This window comes from Lagenorhynchus albirostris, chromosome 10 (assembly GCF_949774975.1).
Source record: "Lagenorhynchus albirostris chromosome 10, mLagAlb1.1, whole genome shotgun sequence".
Classification (NCBI taxonomy): domain Eukaryota; kingdom Metazoa; phylum Chordata; class Mammalia; order Artiodactyla; family Delphinidae; genus Lagenorhynchus; species Lagenorhynchus albirostris.
In genome coordinates this window covers 99,619,373-99,640,692 of record NC_083104.1, presented here as the reverse complement: position 1 = coordinate 99,640,692, position 21,320 = coordinate 99,619,373, and the positions used below count along the sequence as shown (strand labels likewise).

The 21,320-nt window shown below is 47.1% G+C and overlaps 1 protein-coding gene across 12 annotated transcripts in view; it reads left to right on the top strand.

Annotated features, from left to right (window-relative positions):
• RREB1 (ras responsive element binding protein 1) overlaps positions 1 to 21,320 on the top strand; it is a 135,192-nt gene that overhangs the window by 92,073 nt on the left and 21,799 nt on the right. For 11 of the 12 annotated variants that reach the window (XM_060163741.1, XM_060163742.1, XM_060163748.1 and 8 more), the window contains 2 exons: positions 10,137 to 10,281; positions 10,848 to 10,984. In XM_060163741.1, the coding sequence (XP_060019724.1) occupies positions 10,137 to 10,281; positions 10,848 to 10,984 (282 nt within the window). Of the gene's footprint in view, positions 1 to 9,873; positions 9,983 to 10,136; positions 10,282 to 10,847; positions 10,985 to 21,320 lie in introns of all 12 variants that reach the window. The other variant, XM_060163751.1, reaches the window with a different exon arrangement.

Genomic DNA, 21,320 nt, shown 5'->3' with positions numbered 1-21,320 from the left:
CCTGAAAGAAAAACACCCCGGTCTTCTAAAGAAGAGAAATTGGATTTTCTCCTCCCTGCCCACCCTCCTCTCTGTTTTTGGCCACACTCTGCAGGGAAGAGGCCATTAGTGGCTCATCATGGTGACTCACCCCACTTCCTGTGAGCATCGGGGAGGAAACCGACACTGCTGTGGCCGCTCCTGCTATTGGAGGGAAGACGAGAAGGGGTCAGGTTAGGGAGTGTCTTTAACTGCAGATCACATCCAAATTCAGGAATGCCCGGAGATCCCAGCGCCTGGCAGCTCAGTTATTGACTGAATCAAGTTCTTAAACGAGCCTCCAGAAGTTGGCCATCCCATAGGTGGAAGGACAGACTGGGAACCCCCTGTGTCTTGGCCAACAAGCACCATTTAACCCTAGAATGGAGCATTGCTTGAGCTTTGAACTGAGGCTCCAGCTGGGCTCAGTGGGGTAGCCGGAGTGGCGGGAATGTTCAGAAGCCTCACGTTGCCACCAAGCCCCAGAGGCGGCCTTGACCTGGTCTCGTCCCCCTGCTGTTAGCAGTGACACAGGACTGGAGCGGGGGGGCGCCCAGGCCTGACCTGTGGGCCCTTTATTCTCCTGTTGAACGTAGATTAGAGTTTGGTACCAACTGCAAGACTGTGGGCCACAGTCACTCAGAGAAGAAGTGTCCAGGGTTCAGGGAATAGCCTTGAGTGTCCAGCCTGTGATCCGTGATCTAGAACAGAGATGCAAAGGCTCGGCCTTTAAGGGCAATTTGGGGGAAAAGCACAGACCTTGGAGTTGGCACACCTGGGTCCATCCTAGCTGTGAGGCCCTGGCATGTCAGCCTCTCCACACCTCAACGGCCTCATCTGCAAAATGGAAATCATAATCTGGGTGAAGTTCCCAGCAGATCCTCACTGAGCGCTCGCTCCAGTCCCCCTCTTCCTCTGCTCTGTGAAAACAGCTTCTGTCATAAATCCCAGGAGCTAGATAATAAAGCATCAGTCTTGTGACTGTTAGTGTCATATTGATAGGAAAGATATACTGATAGCTTGAAATGAGCTAGTGAACTGCTTACAGTTGTCAGTCTCTGATTTCCAGTATCTTCACGCGTTATCGTAGCCTTATGTTTATCTGCACAAGTAGCCTATTGGCTGTAGAAAAGGATGTTCGGTTTTTTGGGGTTTTTTAACATCTTTATTGGAGTATAATTGCTTTACAATGGTGTGTTAGTTTCTGCTTTATAACAAAGTGAATCAGTTATACATATACATATGTTCCCATATCTCTTTCCTCTTGTGTCTCTCTCCCTCCCCCCCTCCCTATCCCACCCCTCTAGGTGGTCACAAAGCACCTAGCTGATCTCCCTGTGCTATGCGGCTGCTTCCCACTAGCTATCTATTTTACGTTTGGTAGTGTATATATGTCCATGCCATGCTCTCACTTTGTCACAGCTTACGCTGCCCCTTCCCCATGTCCTCAAGTCCATGCTCTAGTAGGTCTGTGTCTTTATTCCCGTCTTACCCCTAGGTACTTCATGACTTTTTTTTTTCTTAGATTCCATATAGATGTGTTAGCATAAGATATTTGTTTTTCTCTTTCTGATTACTTCACTCTGTATGACAGACTCTAGGTCCATCCACCTCACTACAGATAACTCAATTTCGTTTCTTTTTATGGCTGAGTAATATTCCATTGTATATATGTGCCACATCTTCTTTATCCATTCATCTGTTGATGGACACTTAGGTTGCTTCCATGTCCTGACTATTGTAAATAGAGCTGCAATGAACATTGTGGTACATGACTCTTTTTGAATTATGGTTTTCTCAGGGTATATGCCCAGTAGTGGGATTGCTGGGTCATATGGTAGTTCTATTTGTAGTTTTTTAAGGAACCTCCATACTGTTCTCCACAGTGGCTGTATCAATTTACATTCCCACCAAAAGTGCGAGTGTTCCCTTTTCTCCACACCCTCTCTAGCATTTACTGTTTCTAGATTTTTTGATGATGGCCATTCTGACTGGTGTGAGATGATATCTCATTATAGTTTTGATTTGCATTACTGTAATGATTAATGATGTTGAGCGTTCTTTCATGTGTTTGTTGGCAATCTGTATATCTTCTTTGGAGAAATGTCTGTTTAGGTCTTCTGCCCATTTTTGGACTGGGCTGTTTGTTTTTCTGTTATTGAGCTGCATGAGCTGCTTATAAATTTTGGAGATTAGTCCTTTGTCAGTTGCTTCATTTGCAAATATTTTCTCCCATTCTGAGGGTTGTCTTTTGGTCTTGTTTATGGTTTCCTTTGCTGTGCAAAAGCTTTGAAGTTTCATTAGGTCCCATTTGTTTATTTTTGTTTTTATTTCCATTTCTCTAGGAGGTGGGTGAAAAAGGATCTTGCTGTGATTTATGTCATAGAGCGTTCTGCCTATGTTTTCCTCTAAGAGATTGATAGTGTCTGGCTGTACATTTAGGTCTTTAATCCATTTTGAGTTTATTTTTGTGTATGGTGTTAGGAAGTGTTCTAATTTCATACTTTTACATGTACTTGTCCAGTTTTCCCAGCACCACTTATTGAAGAGGCTATCTTTTCTCCACTGTATATTCTTGCCTCCTTTATCAAAGATAAGGTGACCACATGTGCGTGGGTTTATCTCTGGGCTTTCTATCCTGTTCCATTGATCTATATGTCTGTTTTTGTGCCAGTACCATACTGTCTTGATTACTGTAGCTTTGTAGTATAGTCTGAAGTCAGGGAGCCTGATTCCTTCAGCTCCGCTTTTTGTTCTCAAGATTGCTTTGGCTATTCGGGGTCTTTTGTGTTTCCATACAAATTGTGAATTTTTTTGTTCTACTTCTGTGAAAAATGCCAGTGGTAGTTTGATAGGGATTGCACTGAATCTGTAGATTGCTTTGGGTAGTAGAGTCATTTTCACAATGTTGATTCTTCCAATCCAAGAACATGTTATATCTCTCCATCTATTTGTATCATCTTTAATTTCTTTCATCGGTGTCTTATAATTTTCTGCATACAGGTCTTTTGTCTCCTTAGGTAGGTTTATTCCTAGATATTTTATTCTTTTTGTTGCAATGGTAAATGGGAGTGTTTTCTTGATTTCACTTTGAGATTTTTCTTCATTAGTGTATAGGAATGCCAGGGATTTCTTTGCATTAATTTTGTATCCTGCTACTTTACCAAATTCATTGATTAGCTCTAGTAGTTTTCTGGTAGCATTTTTAGGATTCTCTATGTATAGTATCATGTTATCCGCAAACAGTGACAGCTTTACTTCTTCTTTTCCGATTTGGATTCCTTTTATTTCTTTTTCTTCTCTGATTGCTGTGGCTAAAACTTCCAAAGCTATGTTGAATAAGAGTGGTGAGAGTGGACATCCTTGTCTTGTACCTGATCTTAGTGGAAATACTTTCAGTTTTTCACCACTGAGGACGATGTTGGCTGCGGGTTTGTCATATATGGCCTTTATTATGTTGAGGAAAGTTCCCTCTATGTCTACTTGCTGCAGGGTTTTTATCATAAATGGGTGTTGAATTTTGTCGAAAGCTTTCTCTGCATCTATTGAGATGATCATATGGTTTTTCTCCTTCAATATGTTAATATGGTATATCACGTTGATTGATTTGCATATATTGAAGAATCCTTGCATTACTGGAATAAACCCCACTTGATCATGGTGTATGATCCTTTTAATGTGCTGTTGTATTCTGTTTGCTAGTATTTTGTTGAGGATTTTTGCATCTATGTTCATCAGTGATATTGGCCTGTAGTTTTCTTTCTTTGTGACATCTTTGTCTGGTTTTGGTATCAGGGTGATGGTGGCTTCGTAGAACGAGTTTGGGAGTGTTCCTCCCTCTGCTATATTTTGGAAGAGTTTGAGAAGGATAGGTGTTAGCTCTTCTCTAAATGTTTGATAGAATTCGCCTGTGAAGCCATCTGGCCCTGGGCTTTTGTTTGTTGGAAGATTTTTAATCACAGTTTCAATTTCAGTGCTTGTGATTGGTCTGTTCATATTTAGTATTTCTTCCTGGTTCAGTCTTGGCAGGTTGTGCATTTCTAAGATTTGTCCATTTCTTCCAGGTTGTCCATTTTATTGGCATATAGTTGCTTATAGTAATCTCTCATGATCATTTGTATTTCTGCAGTGTCAGTTGTTACTTCTCCTTTTTCATTTCTAATTCTATTGATTTGAGTCTTCTCCCTTCTTTTCTTGATGAGTCTGGCTAATGGTTTATGAATTTTGTTTATCTTCTCAAAGAACCAGCTTTTAGCTTTATTGATCTTTGCTATTGTTTCCTTCATTTCTTTTTTATTTATTTCTGATCTGATCTTTATGATTTCTTTCCTTCTGCTAACTTTGGGGTTTTTTTGTTCTTTTTTCTCTAATTGCTTAAGGTGCAAGGTTAGGTTGTTTATTTGAGATGTTTTCTGTTTCTTAAGGTAGGATTGTATTGCTATAAACTTCCCTCTTAGAACTGCTTTTGCTGCATCCCATAGGCTTTGGGTTGTTGTGTCTCCATTGTCATTTGTCTAGGTATTTTTTGATTTCCTCTTTGATTTCTTCAGTGATCACTTCGTTATTAAGTAGTGTATTGTTTAGCCTCCATGTGTTTGTATTTTTTACAGATCTTTTCCTGTAATTGATATCTAGTCTCATAGTGTTGTGGTCGGAAAAGATACTTGATACGATTTCAGTTTTCTTAAATTTACCAAGCTTGATTTGTGACCCAAGATATGATCTATCCTGGAGAACGTTCCATGAGCACTTGAGAAAAAAGTGTATTCTGTTGTTTTTGGATGGAATGTCGTATAAATATCAATTAAGTCCATCTTGTTTAATGTATCATTTAAAGCTTGTGCTTCCTTATTTATTTTCATTTCGGATGATCTGTCCCTTGGTGAAAGTGGGGTGTTAAAGTCCCCTACTATGATTCTGTTACTGTCGATTTCCCCTTTTATGGCTGTTAGTGTTTGCCTTATGTATTGAGGTGCTCCTATGTTGGGTGCATAAATATTTACCATTGTTATACCTTCTTCTTGGATCGATCCCTTGATCATTATGTAGTGTCCTTCTTTGTCTCTTGTAATAGTCTTTATTTTCAAGTCTGTTTTGTCTGATATGAGAATTGCTGCTCCAGCTTTCTTTTGATTTCCATTTGCATGGAATATCTTTTTCCATCCCCTCACTTTCAGTCGATATGTGTCCCTAGGTCTGAAGCGGGTCTCTTGTAGACAGCATATATATGGGTCTTGTTTTTGTATCCATTCAGCCAGTCTGTGTCTTTTGGTGGGAGCATTTAATCCATTTACATTTAAGGTAATTATTGATATCTATGTTCCTACTACCATTTTCTTAATTGTTTTGGGTTTGTTATTGTAAATCTTTTCCTTCTCTTGTGTTTCCTGCCTAGAGAAGTCCCTTTAGCATTTGTTGTAAAGCTGGTTTGGTGGTGCTGAACTCTCTTAGCTTTTGCTTGTCTGTAAAGGTTTTAATTTCTCCATCAAATCTGAATGAGATCCTTGCTGGTTAGAGTAATCTTGGTTGTAGGTTTTTCTCCTTCATCACTTTAAATATGTCCTGCCACTCCCTTCTGGCTTGCAGAGTTTTTGCTGAAAGATCAGCTGTTAACTTTATGGGGGATTCCCTTTTGTGTTATTTGTTGTTTTTCCCTTGCTGCTTTTAATATGTCTTCCTTGTATTTAATTTTTGATAGTTTGATTAATATGTGTCTTGGCGTGTTTCTCCTTGGATTGATCCTGTATGGGAGTCTCTGTGCTTCCTGGACTTGATTAACTATTTCCTTTCCCATATTAGGGAAGTTTTCACCTATAATCTCTTCAAATATTTTCTCAGTCCCTTTCATTTTCTCTTCTTCTTCTGGGACCCCTATAATTCGACTGTTGGTGCATTTAATGTTGTCCCATAGGTCTCGGAGACTGTCCTCAGTTCTTTTCATCCTTTTCTCTTTATTCTGCTCTGCAGTAGTTATTTCCACTATTTTATCTTCCAGGTCACTTACCCGTTCTTCTACCTCAGTTATTCTGCTATTGATCCCTTCTAGAGTATTTTTAATTTCATTTACTGTGTTGTTCATCGTTGCTTGTTTCCTCTTTAGTTCTTCTAGGCCCTTGTTAAATGTTTCTTGCATTTTCTCTGTTCTATTTCCAAGATTTTGGATCATCTTTACTATCATTATTCTGAATTCTTTTTCAGGTAGACTGCCTATCTCCTCTTCATTTGTTAGGTCGGGTGTGTTTTTACCTTGCTCCTTCATCTGCTGTGTGTTTTTCTGTCTTCTCATTTTGCTTATCTTACTGTGTTTGGGGTCTCCTTTTTGCAGGCTGCAGGTTCGTAGTTCCCGTTGTTTTTGGTGTCTGTCCCCAGTGGCTAGGGTTGGTCCAGTGTGTTGTGTAGGCTTCCTGGTGGAGGGGACTAGTGCCTCTGTTCTGGTGGATGAGGCTGGATCTTGTCTTTCTGGTGGGCAGGTCCACGTCTGGTGGTGTGTTTTGGGGTGTCTGTAGCCTTATTATGATTTTAGGCAGCCTCTCTGCTAATGGGTGGTGTTGTGTTCCTGTCTTGCTAGTTGTTTGCCATTGGGTGTCCAGCACTGTAGCTTGCTGGTCGTTGAGTGAAGCTGGGTGCTGGTGTTGAGATGGAGATCTCTGGGAGATTTTCACCATTTGATATTACCTGGACCTGGGAGGTCTCTTGTGGACCAGTGTCCTGAACTTGGCTCTCCCAGCTCAGAGGCACAGCACTGACTCCTGGCTTGACCACCAAGAGCCTTTCATCCACACGGCTCAGAATAAAAGGGAGAAAAAGTAGAAAGAAAAGAAAAGAAAGAAAGAAAGAAAGAAATGATAAAATAAAATAAAGTAAGATAAAATAAAATAGTTATTAAAATAAAAAATAATTATTAAGAAAAAAATATTTTTAAGTATAAAAAAAAAAAGGACGGACAGAACCCTAGGACAAATGGCGAAAGCACAGCTATACAGACAAAATCTCACACAGAAGCATACACATACACACTCACAAAAAGAAGAAAAGAGGAAAAAATAATATATCTTGCTCCCAAAGTCCACCTACTCAATTTGGGATAATGCATTGTCTATTCAGGTATTCCACAGATGCAGGGTACATCAAGTTGATTGTGGAGCTGCTCCTGAGGCTGCTGGGATAGATTTCCATTCTCTTCTTTGTTCGCAAAGCTCCCGGTGTTCAGCTTTGGGTCTGGCCACGCCTCTGCGTGTGGGTCACCGGAGGGCGTCTGTTCTTCGCTCAGACAGGACGGGGTTAAAGAAGCAGCTGATTCGGGGGCTCTGGCTCACTCAGGCCGGGGGGAGGGAGGGGCTCGGAGTGTGGGTCGAGCCTGCAGCGGCAGAGGCCCGGCGTGACGTTGCACCAGCCTGAGGCGCGCCGTGCGTTCTCCCGGGGGAGTTGTCCCTGGATCCCGGGAGCTTGGCAGTGGCGGGCTGCACAGGCTCCCCGGAAGGGGGGTGTGGAGAGTGACCTGTGCTCGCACACAGGCTTCTTGGTGGCGGCAGCAGCAGCCTTAGCGTCTCATGCCCGTCTCTGGGGTCCGTGCTGTTAGCCGCGGCTCGCGCCCGTCTCTGGAGCTCCTTTAAGCGGCGCTCTTAATCCCCTCTCCTCGCGCACCACGAAACAAAGAGGGAAGAAAAAGTCTCTTGCCTCTTCGGCAGGTCCAGACTTTTCCCTGGACTCCCTCCCGGCCAGCCATGGCGCACAAACTCCCTTCAGGCTGTGTTCACGCCGCCAGTCCTCTCCCAGTGCTCGACCGAAGCCCGAGCCTCAGCTCCCAGCCCCACCCGCCCCGGCGGGTGAGCAGACAAGCCTCTTGGGCTGGTGAGTGCCGGTCGGCCCCGATATTCTGTGCGGGAATCTCCCCGCTTTGCCCTCCGCACCCCTGTGGCTGTGCTCTCCTCCGCGGCTCCGAAGCTTCGCCCTCCGCCACCCGCCGTCTCCACCTGCGAAGCGACTTCTAGTGTGTGGAAACGTTTCCTCCTTCCCGGCTCCCTCCCACTGGTGCAGGTCCCGTCCCTGTGCTTTTGTCTCTGTTTATTCTTTTTTCTTTTGCCCTACCCAGGTACGTGGGGACTTTCTTGCCTTTTGGGAGGTGTGAGGTCTTCTGCCAGCCTTCAGTAGGAGTTCTGTAGGAGTTGTTCCACGTGTAGATGTGTTTCTGGTGTATTTGTGGGGAGGAAGGTGATCTCCGCGTCTTACTCTTCCGCCATCTTCCTCAATTCCTTCAGGATATTGTTTTTAAAATTCATTTTGAGTGATTTCTTGAAAGGATGGGTTTGGTACTAATTTACATCCCATAGTATTATCATACTTCCTCAATTCTTAGATGCCTAAAATTTTTTTTTACATTTCTAAAATTGGAATGTGCTATACAATAAATGTCGAAAGGAACTTGCCAGGCTTTCTTTTTTTCTCCAAACACTGACGTTAAACGGTGGTCTCCTTAACTCCCAATCGCCTTGAAGTAGAGGGGGTACATAGAACAAGGCTATTTGTCTCCATTAACTTTCTCAAGGCTTTAGGTGACCAAGAACTAATAATAAAGCATCCTTCCCTAATAATCTAAGCAAGGAATTATGTGGATATGGGCATGATGGTTGTCTGTGATTCTTTTCCATTTTCTCCCACTAGATCTTTCTGACTCACCACATTGATTCCCCCTAAGAGAACAGAGGGCTGGCCTGAGCCTCCTTCCCTGAATCCCATTTCTCAGGGGTTAGGCCACATCTCGCCTACTGGTGGATGACGGGGCTGCTGCTCTTCGGGCAGAGGCTAGTGTGGTCTTGGGCTGACGTGGGGACCCCTCCGCCTTCTAGAGTATGTCTGTAGGGCCAGAACCAGGGGAATTGTAGCTCTTAGCTCCACACACTCATGGAAGGAGGGCTCACGGGTGTCGGGGGCAGAGGCTGTGAGTGGGAAGGGTGTTGCCCAGCCGTCTCGTTGCGTCATTGGCCTGAGAGCCTGAATTGTCGCTGCTTGTGGTTCGTGAGCTTCTCAGCCCTTCTATCCCCAGCCCAGCTGTACAGAAGGTGCGGCAGAACGTGAGCTTGAGCTGAGCAGAGCTTCTGTTTAGAAGTCTGACAGGATCGTTTATGAAAACTTGCTGTCTTTTCCCATTCCTGAGAACGTCTCCAGTAAGATAATCCCATCAGAGGGTTATTTCTAAAAAGCCGCAGCTGCATTCCCACGTGTGGCACAGTTTAACCCCGGTCAGAGCTGATGATGCCGATGATGGTTGTCATTAGGAAGAGTAAACCTTTTATGTCACAAAGCAAGGAAATTGAGACTATCTTTTTGTAATGCCATTCTTTCTTTCCCTATAGCTCTTGGGACCTGGTTCCTAGAATGTTTGCTTTAGAACTTGATAATGTAAGGTCACTTAAGTCAGGTCACCCATAAAACTCTCTTTTTGGAACAGACATATGCATACTAATATAATACTTTCTTGTATGTGTATTCCTAGTCCTGTAGATGTCAGGGTTGCAACATGTAACTTATCCCACTGTCCCAGCTACTCTCATGATCTGCAAATCCATGTAAGACCCTGGTGAGCATGGGCAGGCTTTCAGGTCTCAGGCACTTCGGACATGTGCTCGGTCAGCACTTCTCAAATTTGACCCCCAACATGCTTCCTAAGGCAGAAGAGAGAGAACACATTCTACTGGTAGACAGGGGGTGGGTTCTGGGACCACAGAGTGGTTTCTTGGTTTATGAACTAGTGGTACCTGGGACTTCTTTTGTCTATAGAATTATGTGCCCTAAAATAGTACAGCTTGTCTGAATAAGTAGAACAGATCATCAAATAGTTTGTTTTTATCTTATTAGTGCCAGTGAAGTTCATGAATATCTTCCAACAGACAGCAAGGCACTGAGCCACGTTTTTGGATAGCACTTCGTTGTGAGAGCTTCACGAGGGGTTCAAGGAGATCATAAGGTTTTTAAAAAGAAGTCACCGTATAAATTATACCCCGTATCTCTTAACTAAGGAAAATTTAACTACCAGTGCCCAAATAGAAAATATAAAGCATTTTAAATAAACCAGCTCAGTTTTTGCTAAATCACATTGTCTGTGTGTGTGTTCTTTCCAGACATATGAAGATTCATGAGAAGGACCCCAGCAGCACTACAGCTGCAGCCCCTCCGTCCCCACTGAAGCGCAGGCGGCTGTCCTCCAAAAGGAAACTGAGTCATGATACAGAGTCAGAGAAGGAAGACCCATCGCCTGCTAAAAAGGTCCTCTCTGCCCCCAGCACAGATGTGCCTGCCCCAGGGACTCTTGGCAGAAATCCCTCCAGCCTTTATTTTCGCAGTCTGGGGGCTTGGTGGACACCCATCCCAAGCTTCTAACCTCTGTTTCCCTGCACTGTTTCATGAGGTCTCTGGAGAAAAAAGTACCCGTTTGCTCCTCCTTTGTGGAAGGAAGAGCCCCCCAGCTGAGCCCACTGACGATCTGAGGAGCTTGTTTCATTGCTCCCGGGGTTTTTTGTTTCTCCAGCTAGAATGGAAGAGGCTCTGCTAAGTATTAGGGACTCTTTTGTCCTCACACTTTTATTCCCAGTGCCTGGCAGGTACTAGGTGCTCCGTGAATATTTGTTGAATGGATGAGTGAGTTGAGGGTGGGTGGGTGGGTGCTGGTGTTCGGTGAGGTTTTGTTACATGAAACGTTGGTCAGTAGCATCCTTAATGCCTAGGAGGGAGGCGTCCTTTTCCTTTCAGATTCTAGATTTAGTGTCGGCTTCTCTGAAACAAACTACGTGGGAGCCCTCCCTTGTGACTTAATGTTTCTTCTTTCCCCTAAGATGGTAGAGGACAGGCAGTCGGGTGACATGGAGAAGAAAGCTGATGAAGTGTTTCACTGCCCACTGTGTTTCAAGGAGTTCGTGTGCAAGTACGGGCTGGAGACCCACATGGAGACCCACTCAGATAACCCGCTAAGGTAGGAGAGGGGCTGGGGCAGGCTTGTACTCTGGGGGCGCCTCCTTGTGATGTGTGATGCAACCTGCCTCCTGTTACTGCAGCCTGGGCTGTGAGGCCATTAGTGAGGCCGATCAGAGTGCTTGCGGGGGTGGAAGTGGGGCTGAGAGGGGTCAGAGCAGGTGGCTGCAGCCCCAGGAGGATTCACCAGCCTCACGGTGCTTCCTGCACTCCTGGCGGGGCCCCCGGGCGATCCCCATGAGTCCCCGCCCGCGGGTAGCCTCCTAGCGCCGGGCTTTGGGCAGCAGACACATTTTCTTCACGGATGGTGTTGCAGCCCAAATGGTCGTTAGCTGCGCCCGTGTGTGTGCTAAGGACGGGGAGGGCAGATCAGGTGCTCGTGGGCGTCTGGAATGGGCTGGTAGCACAGAAGCCTAGGAAAGCATTTGGGGGCAAGACAGAGTTCTGTCGTGCAGGACACGGGACCTGAATGTAGCCTGTCTCAGTAGCAGCAAAGGTGATGGTTCCGCTGGTCCAGGCTCCACATAGTTTTTCTGATTCTCAGTGGTCCCAGGCGGACCTCCGGCAGAATTTGGGGCTGGGGTGGGGGGAGCTCGGCTTTCCTCCCCGACCTTCTTCCCTGCGTTTTTATCAGGCAGAAAGCCCTTTGTTCCTGCTGAGCAGGTACCCGCTTCCTCTCTGAAACTGCTACTGTATCATTTTTAAGGTGCTGTAGGGGAGCCGCTGGTATTGTGAGACTTGAAAGTAGCACGTCCTGAGAGGCACAGCTGAAGGTTCCCAGAGCAGAGGCCAGTGCATATGTGGTTGCAGCTTTGGGTTTCAGAAGACAGCTTGGGAGTGTAGAAATCTGGACATCTGTTTGTCTGACTCACCAATACGTGGACCACATTTCTTTCTTGGGGGCACATGTTTGGTTGTGACTTAGGAGTGAAAAGGTCTGAGGCAGCTAAACATGTTTGTGTTGGGGGAAAAGCCTAATTGTCCAGTAACATAAAGTCGCGTCAAGTAATCATTATCCTTAATCACGTTAGCTTGACATTTTTCCATTAGAGAGAGAGAAGAATTTATGGAGAGATTAAACTCTGAGCAGTTGAAGTGCTAGAGCATGTCTTGAGGTGACTGCCCCATCTTGGGAAACTCTTGGATGTGACGGGCAGGCAGGGACTGGTGGTCAGAACCCTGGGTCCCTGTCCCACCTCTGCTCACATGGGGCCTGGACCAGCTGCATCTGAACCTTGAAGGAGAGTTGGACCAGATCGTCCTAGTGTTCCCTTTCAGGCCTGAAATTCTGTGACTCGGAAACCTGCCTCTTAACGGTTGTTCTTCTGTCTACCAAGAAAAAGCACTCGGCTCTTCCTTTTGTAGGCCCTGTCATTCTGAGAGATTCAGGAACTTGACTTCATGGTTTCATTAACGTCCACAGCATCCCAGGATGCGGGCTGGTGGTGGGTGGTAACTATTGAAATAGTTCTCTAGATGCAGGACCTGAGCAAGCGGAGGTGAAGTTACCAGACAAACCTCACGTGGTGAGTCGTGGGCAGAGGCAGGAATAGCAGCTGCGACCCCCGACCCTCCGACCCCCGTCAGCGCTTCTGACCCGGCACTGCAGAGTGCCTGAGTCCACACACTGCTCCTCTCTGGGTTCCTCCCTAGGTTTTCTTTCACTTTGTGTTTTATTCTGTGATCAGATACCATCTTAGGAACTACCCATTTACCCTCTTCTAGATGATTCTGTCCGACAGGGAAAATAACTTAACTCTCAAGAGAGATTTCTGGGCAGCTGGAGGCTGCACAGCACAGTGTATAGCAATGATAGAGGAAGATCAGGTGTCCCCTTCTTCAGTGCTGGCTGGCACCAGGGCGTGGGTGCTCCTGGAGTGGGGCCTTCTGGACAAGCACCTAATCTGGGGGCAGGCCGGGCTGGCTACTTGGAGAACGTGGAGACGGGAATCGCCTTGGATACTGGTTCACTGTTTTACATGATTTGGTGCATAATTCACTTGCCGTGACTCCAAGGCTGTGAAGTTGAACCTCAGGTCCTCCCTTGCCCACTTGGTAATAGCATCCTTTGTTTGGGGAGGGTGGACTGGAGGAGTGCTGAGCCTGGTGGGGGGCTTGGCCCCTCCCGGCAGTGGCGTGAGAAGAGGTTGCCTTGCATCCATGGTGGGGGGCAAGCATGCCATCCCCTGTCTGGCGGCTGTTGCTGTGTGGGTGGGTCTTGTGTCTGGGAACCAAAGGAGTTAATTACAGAACATAGTTAGTTTCCCTTCTCTCCCCTCTGCTCTGCCCTCCACATAATGGCCTGCTATCAGAGGATGCCATGGGGACAGGCATGAGCCGGCAGGGCCCCGCCAGGCAGTGAACTGTGACAGTAGCTGGTGGGAGAGACTGCTTGTTAACCCAGAGCTAAAATAGGCACCAACTCCATTTGCAAACCCCAAAGGCAGCAGAACCACAGTGGGATGCTACCAGTTTAGACAGAAAGTTTATAACTCGAAACAGCTGTTGGCTTCTTTCTCTCCCTCTCCTGCCCTTACCGCCCACCCCCAAAGCTGGCAAGGTGCCCGTTGTTCCTTAATAAAAAGCATTGGAAATCCAAATTCACGTAAACGCCGAGGCCTTTCTCCTGCAGGGCCTTGTGTTTCAAGTTAACGAAGTGTAAGCGTAGAGCAAAAGGAAGACACAGACCACTGTAGTGATTCTGGCTCCGAGTGTCGGGTTTGTTTTCGCCCTGGCGTGACCAGACCCGCGGTGACTTGGCCCTTCTGTCCAGCCCCCCAGACGGGAGAAGCGAGGCTTTCTGGGAGCTGGCACTTGGGACTGGAGGTGACAGAGTGTTCAGTGAGCAGGTGGATGCAGAGAGGACATCCCTGTGTGAGGGTGTCTGGGTGTTGAATATCGTGCCTGGTTATAAGAATAGAACAGAGTAACAGGCTGTCCGCTGCCCTGAGTAAAGTTAGCTGGGAGGGAAGTCCAGGTCAGCAGCCACCCATGCAAACAGGAGGAGAGCCACGAGGGCCACCTTAAGTTTTCAAGTAGCCACATTCTAAAAAAGGAAGAAGAAAATAGCGAAATTGATCGTGCTTTGCTGCAATTGATCATGCTTTGCTGGTATACTAATATATCCAAAATATAATGTCAGTACAGAAACCGTCAGTGATGTGATTTACATTCTCATTCTCATACAGTCTTTGCCATCTGGTGTGTGGGGCATGATCGCAGCCCACCATTTCAGTTGGAAGAGGCACATTCCAATCCCCCAGCAGCCCATGTGTAGGTGCGAGCCTAGGACAAGCCCACCTGTAGCTGGGAGGGCTTTGTCTCAGACCCCGCCCCCCTCCCCATTTTGTGTCTGAATGACTAGTCTCTGGCTAATGGGGGCTGGGCTGGGGGGACCTCTGGGTAGTCACGGTGGCACTGTGACTGCAGCTGGGGGCGAAATTTGGCAAAAGTTATTGTATAATCTTACGTGGCTTCTTGATTAAAGGAGACTGGGTAATAAATAATTTTTAAATTAGTTCAGCTAAAATGTATCCGGCAAATGAATGAGTGCTTGTTGTGTGCCAGGCCCTTGACCAGACTTAAGAAAAAAGTGGTGACAGTGGAGACAGGGCCCCTCGAGGGCTGTCAGCAAAAGAGTAAGAGCGATTGTAACAGAGTGAAGTGGGTCAGTTCAGGGCCAGACAGGCCAGCAGCCTGTTGTCCAAGCAGAGGGAGCCAGGGAGCCGGATAGGTTGGCAGAAAGCTTCCCACGGCCTTTTACATTGGGTGCTGGGGCGCTTGCCCGGGGCAGGCCCTCCTCAGTCCAGTCCAGTTACCGTTCCTAGTTGTCTGTGAGGAAAATGTTATGGTGATGCCCTTAAATCTACATGGGGCGTTGGAAGGTGGGGACCTGAGTGGGCTCTGCGGGCACGTGGCGGCACGGAGGGGAGGGCAGGTGCCCACAGGCATGGAGGGTGGGCTGCCAGAGGTGGGGAGAGTCGCCAGGACCTTCTTCTTCTGGATTCTCAAGTGTTCCAAGGAACATTCGACTGCCTGCCCTGTGCCCCATCCCCCCTCTACACACTCCCGTCACCTGCAGGGAGACCCTAAGACTGACTGACATGGCGCTGGTCCCACACTTGTTAAATGTCATCCTAAAAATAGGGATAGGGTATAACAAAACACTCTTCAGCATCTCGTATAAGAGCCTCAGGGGTCTGAGGCTCAGCCAGGTGGAGGGCAGATTTAAAACGATGCTGGGGGCTGAGGGAGGAGAAGATCCACCCCCTAAGCTGGAGGCCTCTCTCTGGGCAGCCCCTCCGCACCCTGCCCAGGGGCCTCTCAGCCACGTGGAGTGGGCACTGCCGCCGGCTTCTGGGCTCACCCCAGCCACCCGTTGAGCAGTCCCTGGACTTGCCCGGCTTCCCGCTGCGTTGCTTCGGTCGAACAGACCTAGCAGGGCGTCAGGACGCAGTGTGTGCAGCCCAGTGGATTCCTGGGCGTGGGGAGGGCAGGCTGCCCCTGGCCAGGGCCCTCTCATAGGCCGTCACTGTTGCTCCCAGCAACTGGGAGAGATTAGTGCAGCTGTTGGCTGTCAGCTCTGCGGCTGGGAAGCGGGGGAGGGCAGGGAGGGTGGGCACCAGGGGAGAGGAGGGTCAGAACCGGGCGGGGCTCTGACGAGAAGCTGTTTGCACTCGCCCCTCTTGCCTCCATAGACAGAACAGAGAAAATGAAGCATGGAATCCCTTTAAGAAGGAATGTCAGTCCCTCGATAAAACACTGTAATGAGCAAGAAATTCAGTATCTCAAGGAAGCAGCCAGGGTGACTGCCGCTTTCTCAGCAAGGTATTTCCCAGGTTCTGATGACAGGGCCGGGCCTGCTGCTGCTTGGGGAGTGTCGGGAAGACTCCCAGTCGAGCCACTGTCCAGGGCCCAGGCATTAAGGATGTGACATGGGTTGTAGAAGGAGCTGGGACACCTGCAGTAACCATCCTCTGAACACACAGCGCAGCAGCTGCAGCAGAGGGGTGGTGAGGGTGCCGGCTGCAGCCTGGCTGGGGCCTGGCATCTCCGTGACCTTGGGCTCAGTTTCCCCGTCTGGAAAATGGACTTAGGGGCTGTGTGAGGATGAAGGGAGCATCCACAGTCCCCAGACTGTAACAAACAATCAATGAACATTTACTTCTGATACTATTATTTAGAACATGTGTTGTTTTTAATATTTTAACCCTTGCGACACTTACAGTTATGGGTTGGTGTCGCTCTCTTGGAATCCCATTCCAGTAAAATAGAGAAGGAAGCACGTTCCGGGGCTTCTCCAGGTACCACATTTCCTTGACAGAGAACATGAAAGCAGTTTGGCCTTTAGTCTTTATCGTTGTAAGTAGCCACTTTTATCTGATTTTGCTTTTGTAAAGATTGGGTAGCTGAATGGCTGTTTACATTTGGTTTGAGTCCTGCCTCCCAAATGTTGTGATCCAACTGTACAGAAACCCAGATGATTAGAAGCTTGAAAGGTCCTGATACCTTTAAATTATAGAACCGCACATCATTTCCCTTAGATTGTTGGGGAAACCTGAGATTCTAAAGAAATGTGTCTCCTGATGTTTGAAATTTGCCAAAACAGTCTTTCAAAAATATGTTTAGCATAGTGAAAAAAAATTTTTTAACCCTTTCATGTGGCAGTGGGGATCATCTGTCTGTCTGTCCCTTAACTGGGAGACATGATAGAACAATGTGGAAGTAAGAGGTCACCAGATGACACAGTATTACTGTAGCAAACCCTGGGAGGAGTTAGTCCCAGAATTGCTTAGCCACAAGGCTTAAAAATATATTTTTTTAAGCTTTTTGGTGGCCTTCTTTTCCATTTCTGTAGATGCTTTTGCTGGTGATTTTGCCTTCACATTTACCTTGGTTTGACTCAGTCTTCTGTGTGTGTGTGTGCGCAAGCTCCCCTCCATTGTAGATCCTTCAGGAAGGTTAGTTGGGAAACCCACTCTGGTTAGTGGTTACACGTTCCTTATTTCATGGCTGATGCCTTTAATTGTGAGAGTTAGTCCTGCTAAGTCACTGTCAGCCCTACTGTGAGCTGCTCTGTTGACAGCTTCTTCCTGTACCTCTACTTCCTGCACAGTGCCCACGCCATTATAGCATGGGTATCATTAGCACATTCCTACCCCAGCCCAGAATTCTGCAGTTTTCTTCTAAAAAGTAAATAAGAAGGAAGGGCATGTGTTGTAAAGAACGGCTTCCGTGGTGCCCTGCCCCACTGGGTGTGCCATGCTACGTGTCAGTCCTCGACTCAGTGACTCTAAGATCCTGACGTTTGTTTTTTTGAGACTAGTCGTGGATCTGGGCATGAACAAGAACCTCATTCATTTGCATTGAAGCCCTCTGAGAACTGAAAGGACAAAGCCCCAGCTAACAAAGGAGAGCACTTCCTGGACCTCCCGGAGCTGCCTGGCCCATCCCTGGCCTGAGCTGTGGCTGGCAGGGTAGCTTCAAGATCAGTGCAGTTTACCACTCTCATGGAAGTCAGCCTTCTCTGATCACGTTCACAGTGTGCTCTTCCCGGCGAGGCCAACGTCAAGGCCAGAGCCCGTGTGCTGAGAGACTGTGTGAGTTTGTTTGATTTCTGAAGGAGAGGACAGGACAGGCTACAGATCAAGCACATGGTGAAGGTGCTCTGGGATCACAGTGCCTCCCTCCGGCCCCAGCACTGGCAGCCCCCAGTCCTGCCATCTGTTCCTTTGTATACCGGGGGCCACAGTGGAAACTTGGCTCACTCCCCTGCCTGCTGCTGGGTTGGGGGGGGGCATCTCTCTCCCCTGGGACCCCCCGCCCAGCCCCTCCTGTCTCTGCTTCACACCTCCCCAAGCCCCCTCAGTGACACTGCAGGTGCTGCCACGGCAGGCAGAGCAGATAAGCTGCAGACAGCTGCTTTTCCCCTCCGGTTCCAGAAGTTCCAACCCTGCACGGCCCCAAACCTCAGCTCTTCCCTTACCACCCACCCCGAGTAAACTGAAGTGCTGGAGCCCCTGCCCGGGGAATAGAGCCGCCCTGAGGGAGGTGGAACCCTGCAGTTAGGGGAGCAGGTCGCTCTCCCCGCATTCTGAACTAAACGTGCTTCCTTTCTCATAGAAGCATTTGCTAACACGTGCTGAGATTCAAGTGTTTTCTGGGTGAAGTGGGCTCTGGTGAACTGCCTTGGGTACAGAAACACTGTTTCTGTGATTAGAACGATTTGGGGCTCACATATAGGGGATCATCCTTCTGTAAGCAAAGGGCAGGCAGGATGTCCATATTGGCATTCATCCCTGCGTTTCGTAAGTAAGCTCACCTTTACTTAAATTGTCCTTGAGAGTTTTTTCAAATAATGAATTTTTGTTTTCTTCACGGTAATCTATTTGAGTATGTGATTTAAAAAGAAAAAAAGAAAGTTTTGTTCTTAGAAGAGTGGTTGGAATGTTATTAGCTTCTTTAAACCCTACAGCTAGATACACTTTCCCCCATTAAATGCATTTATCTTACTGACAGCAGAAGTTAGTTTCCATTTGGAAAAGTTACCCTCAGTTTGCAACTTAAGGCCATCTCCGTTGCCAGAAAATCCGAAAGCAGCCTCTCGGATCTGTAAAATTTCCCCCTGGCACGTCGTCAGAGCACTTGCAAAATGAAATCATCCTCCAGTCACTCTGCCGTGACTCTTAAGTCAGCTCCACTCCATCTAAATGTTTTACAGTGTGCTGTTCACGAGTTCCTGGCAGGGTTGAAAGCTCCCCCAAACCGGGGTCGAGGGGAAGAGTGGTAGGGACCACCTGATCAATGGCTGTGGCCTTAATGAAGGTGACAGACCGAAGCGAGTTAGCAGATAGCCCCAGCTCGGCAGCCAGCAGCATCACCTGCAGATTTGCAGTGACCTCCACTGGGCCTCAGGAGGAACCGAGTGTCTCTGCCTGACAAAGGCAATCTAAATGTCTCTGGGTGACTGTTTTCCACGATGGTTTCATTTAAAGTCTGTCCGCAGATAGAGGTCCAAGCGTGAGATGGGGGGGCAGTGTTTTTTCCCACGAGGGTTCTTTCCTTCTTTTTAACCAGCTTCTTGATGTGCTTCTGATTTCAAGGCAGAGTTTAATTTTCTCTGCCACTTTTCAAGAAGTTTGTTTGTAAGATGAAAGTCTGTATCCTTTCAGAAGTGAAATAGGAGCACCTTGATTGAAACCCTGTGGAAACAGAGGTGTGACGTGGTGGGCGGAGGGCTCGTTTGCACGGCGTTAGGAGGCTTGGGTGCATGTGCGCGCAGGCTGTGGCTCCGGAAGGGGGCGGGGGTGATGAGGAGGCAGGGCTGCAGCGCAGGCCGGACCAGGGGGACACGCGTCCCTCCAGTGAGTCTCCAGATTGCACGGCAAACACGCGTCCCTCCAGTGAGTCCTCCAGATTGGGCGGCAGCCGTGGAGAGGCTCTGCGGCTCTGTGGAGCCCTCAAGAGCGAAAGGAGAGAGCACAGCCTTTGGAAATTAAAATTCCACTTTTCCTGAATTTTTGTGTCTGCTGTAATTGCCAGGAAATGGGTTATTCCTGATTTTTTTTTTGTACCTAGCGCTATAAAGTAATGGTTGAATTTGGTCTAGGACCTTGTAGTTCTCCGAGCATTTGGTTACCTGTTACTCACAGTAACTCTAAAGATCCCCACACACAGATGAGAAAGAAAACGGAGACTCATGGCAGAAAGGGAATGAGCTCGCTTCCGTTGTTCATGACTTCGAGATCCTCTTGCTTGATTCTCTCTAATTTATTTTCCACACTTGTCTGATGTAAGAGGCACCTGGTGTGCTTGCACAAATACAGATTCCTGGGTTCCTTCTCCAGTTATTCTGATTCCAGTCCATCTGCAGTGGCCCCAGGAATCTGGTTTTTAACAAGGTCATGGGGGGATTCTTATCTCAGGCACGTTTGGGAAATTTTACACAGCAGGCAGCTGAAATACAGATGAAACAAGTTGTCCAAGGTCACACACTCTGACTCCCCATTCCCAGCTGGGACTCCCTGGTCCCTGCACCCATACTCCCACTGCTCCACACCTGCCTTCCTCGGAGGACACAGCCTGTGGTTGGTGCCAGGTAATTCTGCCACGTGTGTATGGAGCGCAAACTTGGTACCAGATACCAGAAATGGGAAGGGTTTGAAGGTGAATAAGAGAATGAAGGAGGAGATGGATATGTCTAGATAAATGGTGCAAACTCAGCGTTACTGAAAATTCATGGCTACGATAGAAGGGCAGTAATCCTTATCGCCACCTTCCGAGACACTCTCCATTCCCTTGTACAACCCACGTGTGATGCCCTCATGTGGAATACTCATGGCCAGTAGACTCTGCACTGATGCCATAGTCTCAAAAGAGGAGGGTGTTCAGAAAGATCCCTGGGGCACAAAGGCAAAATAATGGGACTTTTCTTCACTCATCCTTTAAAATTTTCTGTTTTTATATTTTATAGTGTACCTGGTACATTATATATGTGTGCATATAAATACATAAAGATATATAACACACACATTTCACCAACAGCAAGCCGATACGGGGTAAATGCTCAAAAACGTTTTAACTCTAAAGTTAGAAGCTCAAGGTTAAAAGCTCAAGAAGCGTGCAGCCCACTGCTCAGGCGCACCTGCTCACCTTCTGCAGCTGACATGCAGGCTGCCGAGGGTCAGTATGATTTCTCCCCAACCTGTTTATGTCAGTAATACTTATAATTATTTGCTGTAATTTAATTAAATTTTCTGTAAGCCAGCGAAATATTGGTTGTTTTTTTTTAAAGAATAGTCTGTGAAAACTGAGTTGGGCATACTTGCACATAATCCAGATTGGACAGGTTTTTTTGTTGCTGTTGTTTGTTTGTTTGTTTTGCTGTCAAATGTAGGGTGGGCAAGACAGCTGTGAACAGTTGAAGAAACAATCATAAGAACCTAGGATGCTGCTTTAGTTTGGTTTGCAAAAATCTAAGTTCTTGCTCTACCTGAAAGCATCTAAAACCAGAAATCAAAGATGCTGTGTTACGAGTGTGACTCACACAGTGATGACGACATGGAGCTTCACTCAGTGGAACTAGACTCAAGCCTAAGTCCTTGGCCCCCATAAAAATGGGCGAGTTGAATGTGCAGTGGAGTCTCGTTACCCAGTAGGTACGTTCCGTGAAGTCCCCACAGACAGAGAGTTAGTGGGCACTGAACCATTGTTCCTGGAGGAAACAGAGGGTTAGTTTCCTGCAAGCCTCTGGTCACATTTTCATGAACTAATTGATACATAACCTTGTTTTATTAAGTGTGTTTCTGTTTAAAGACACTCTATATAGTATATACTGT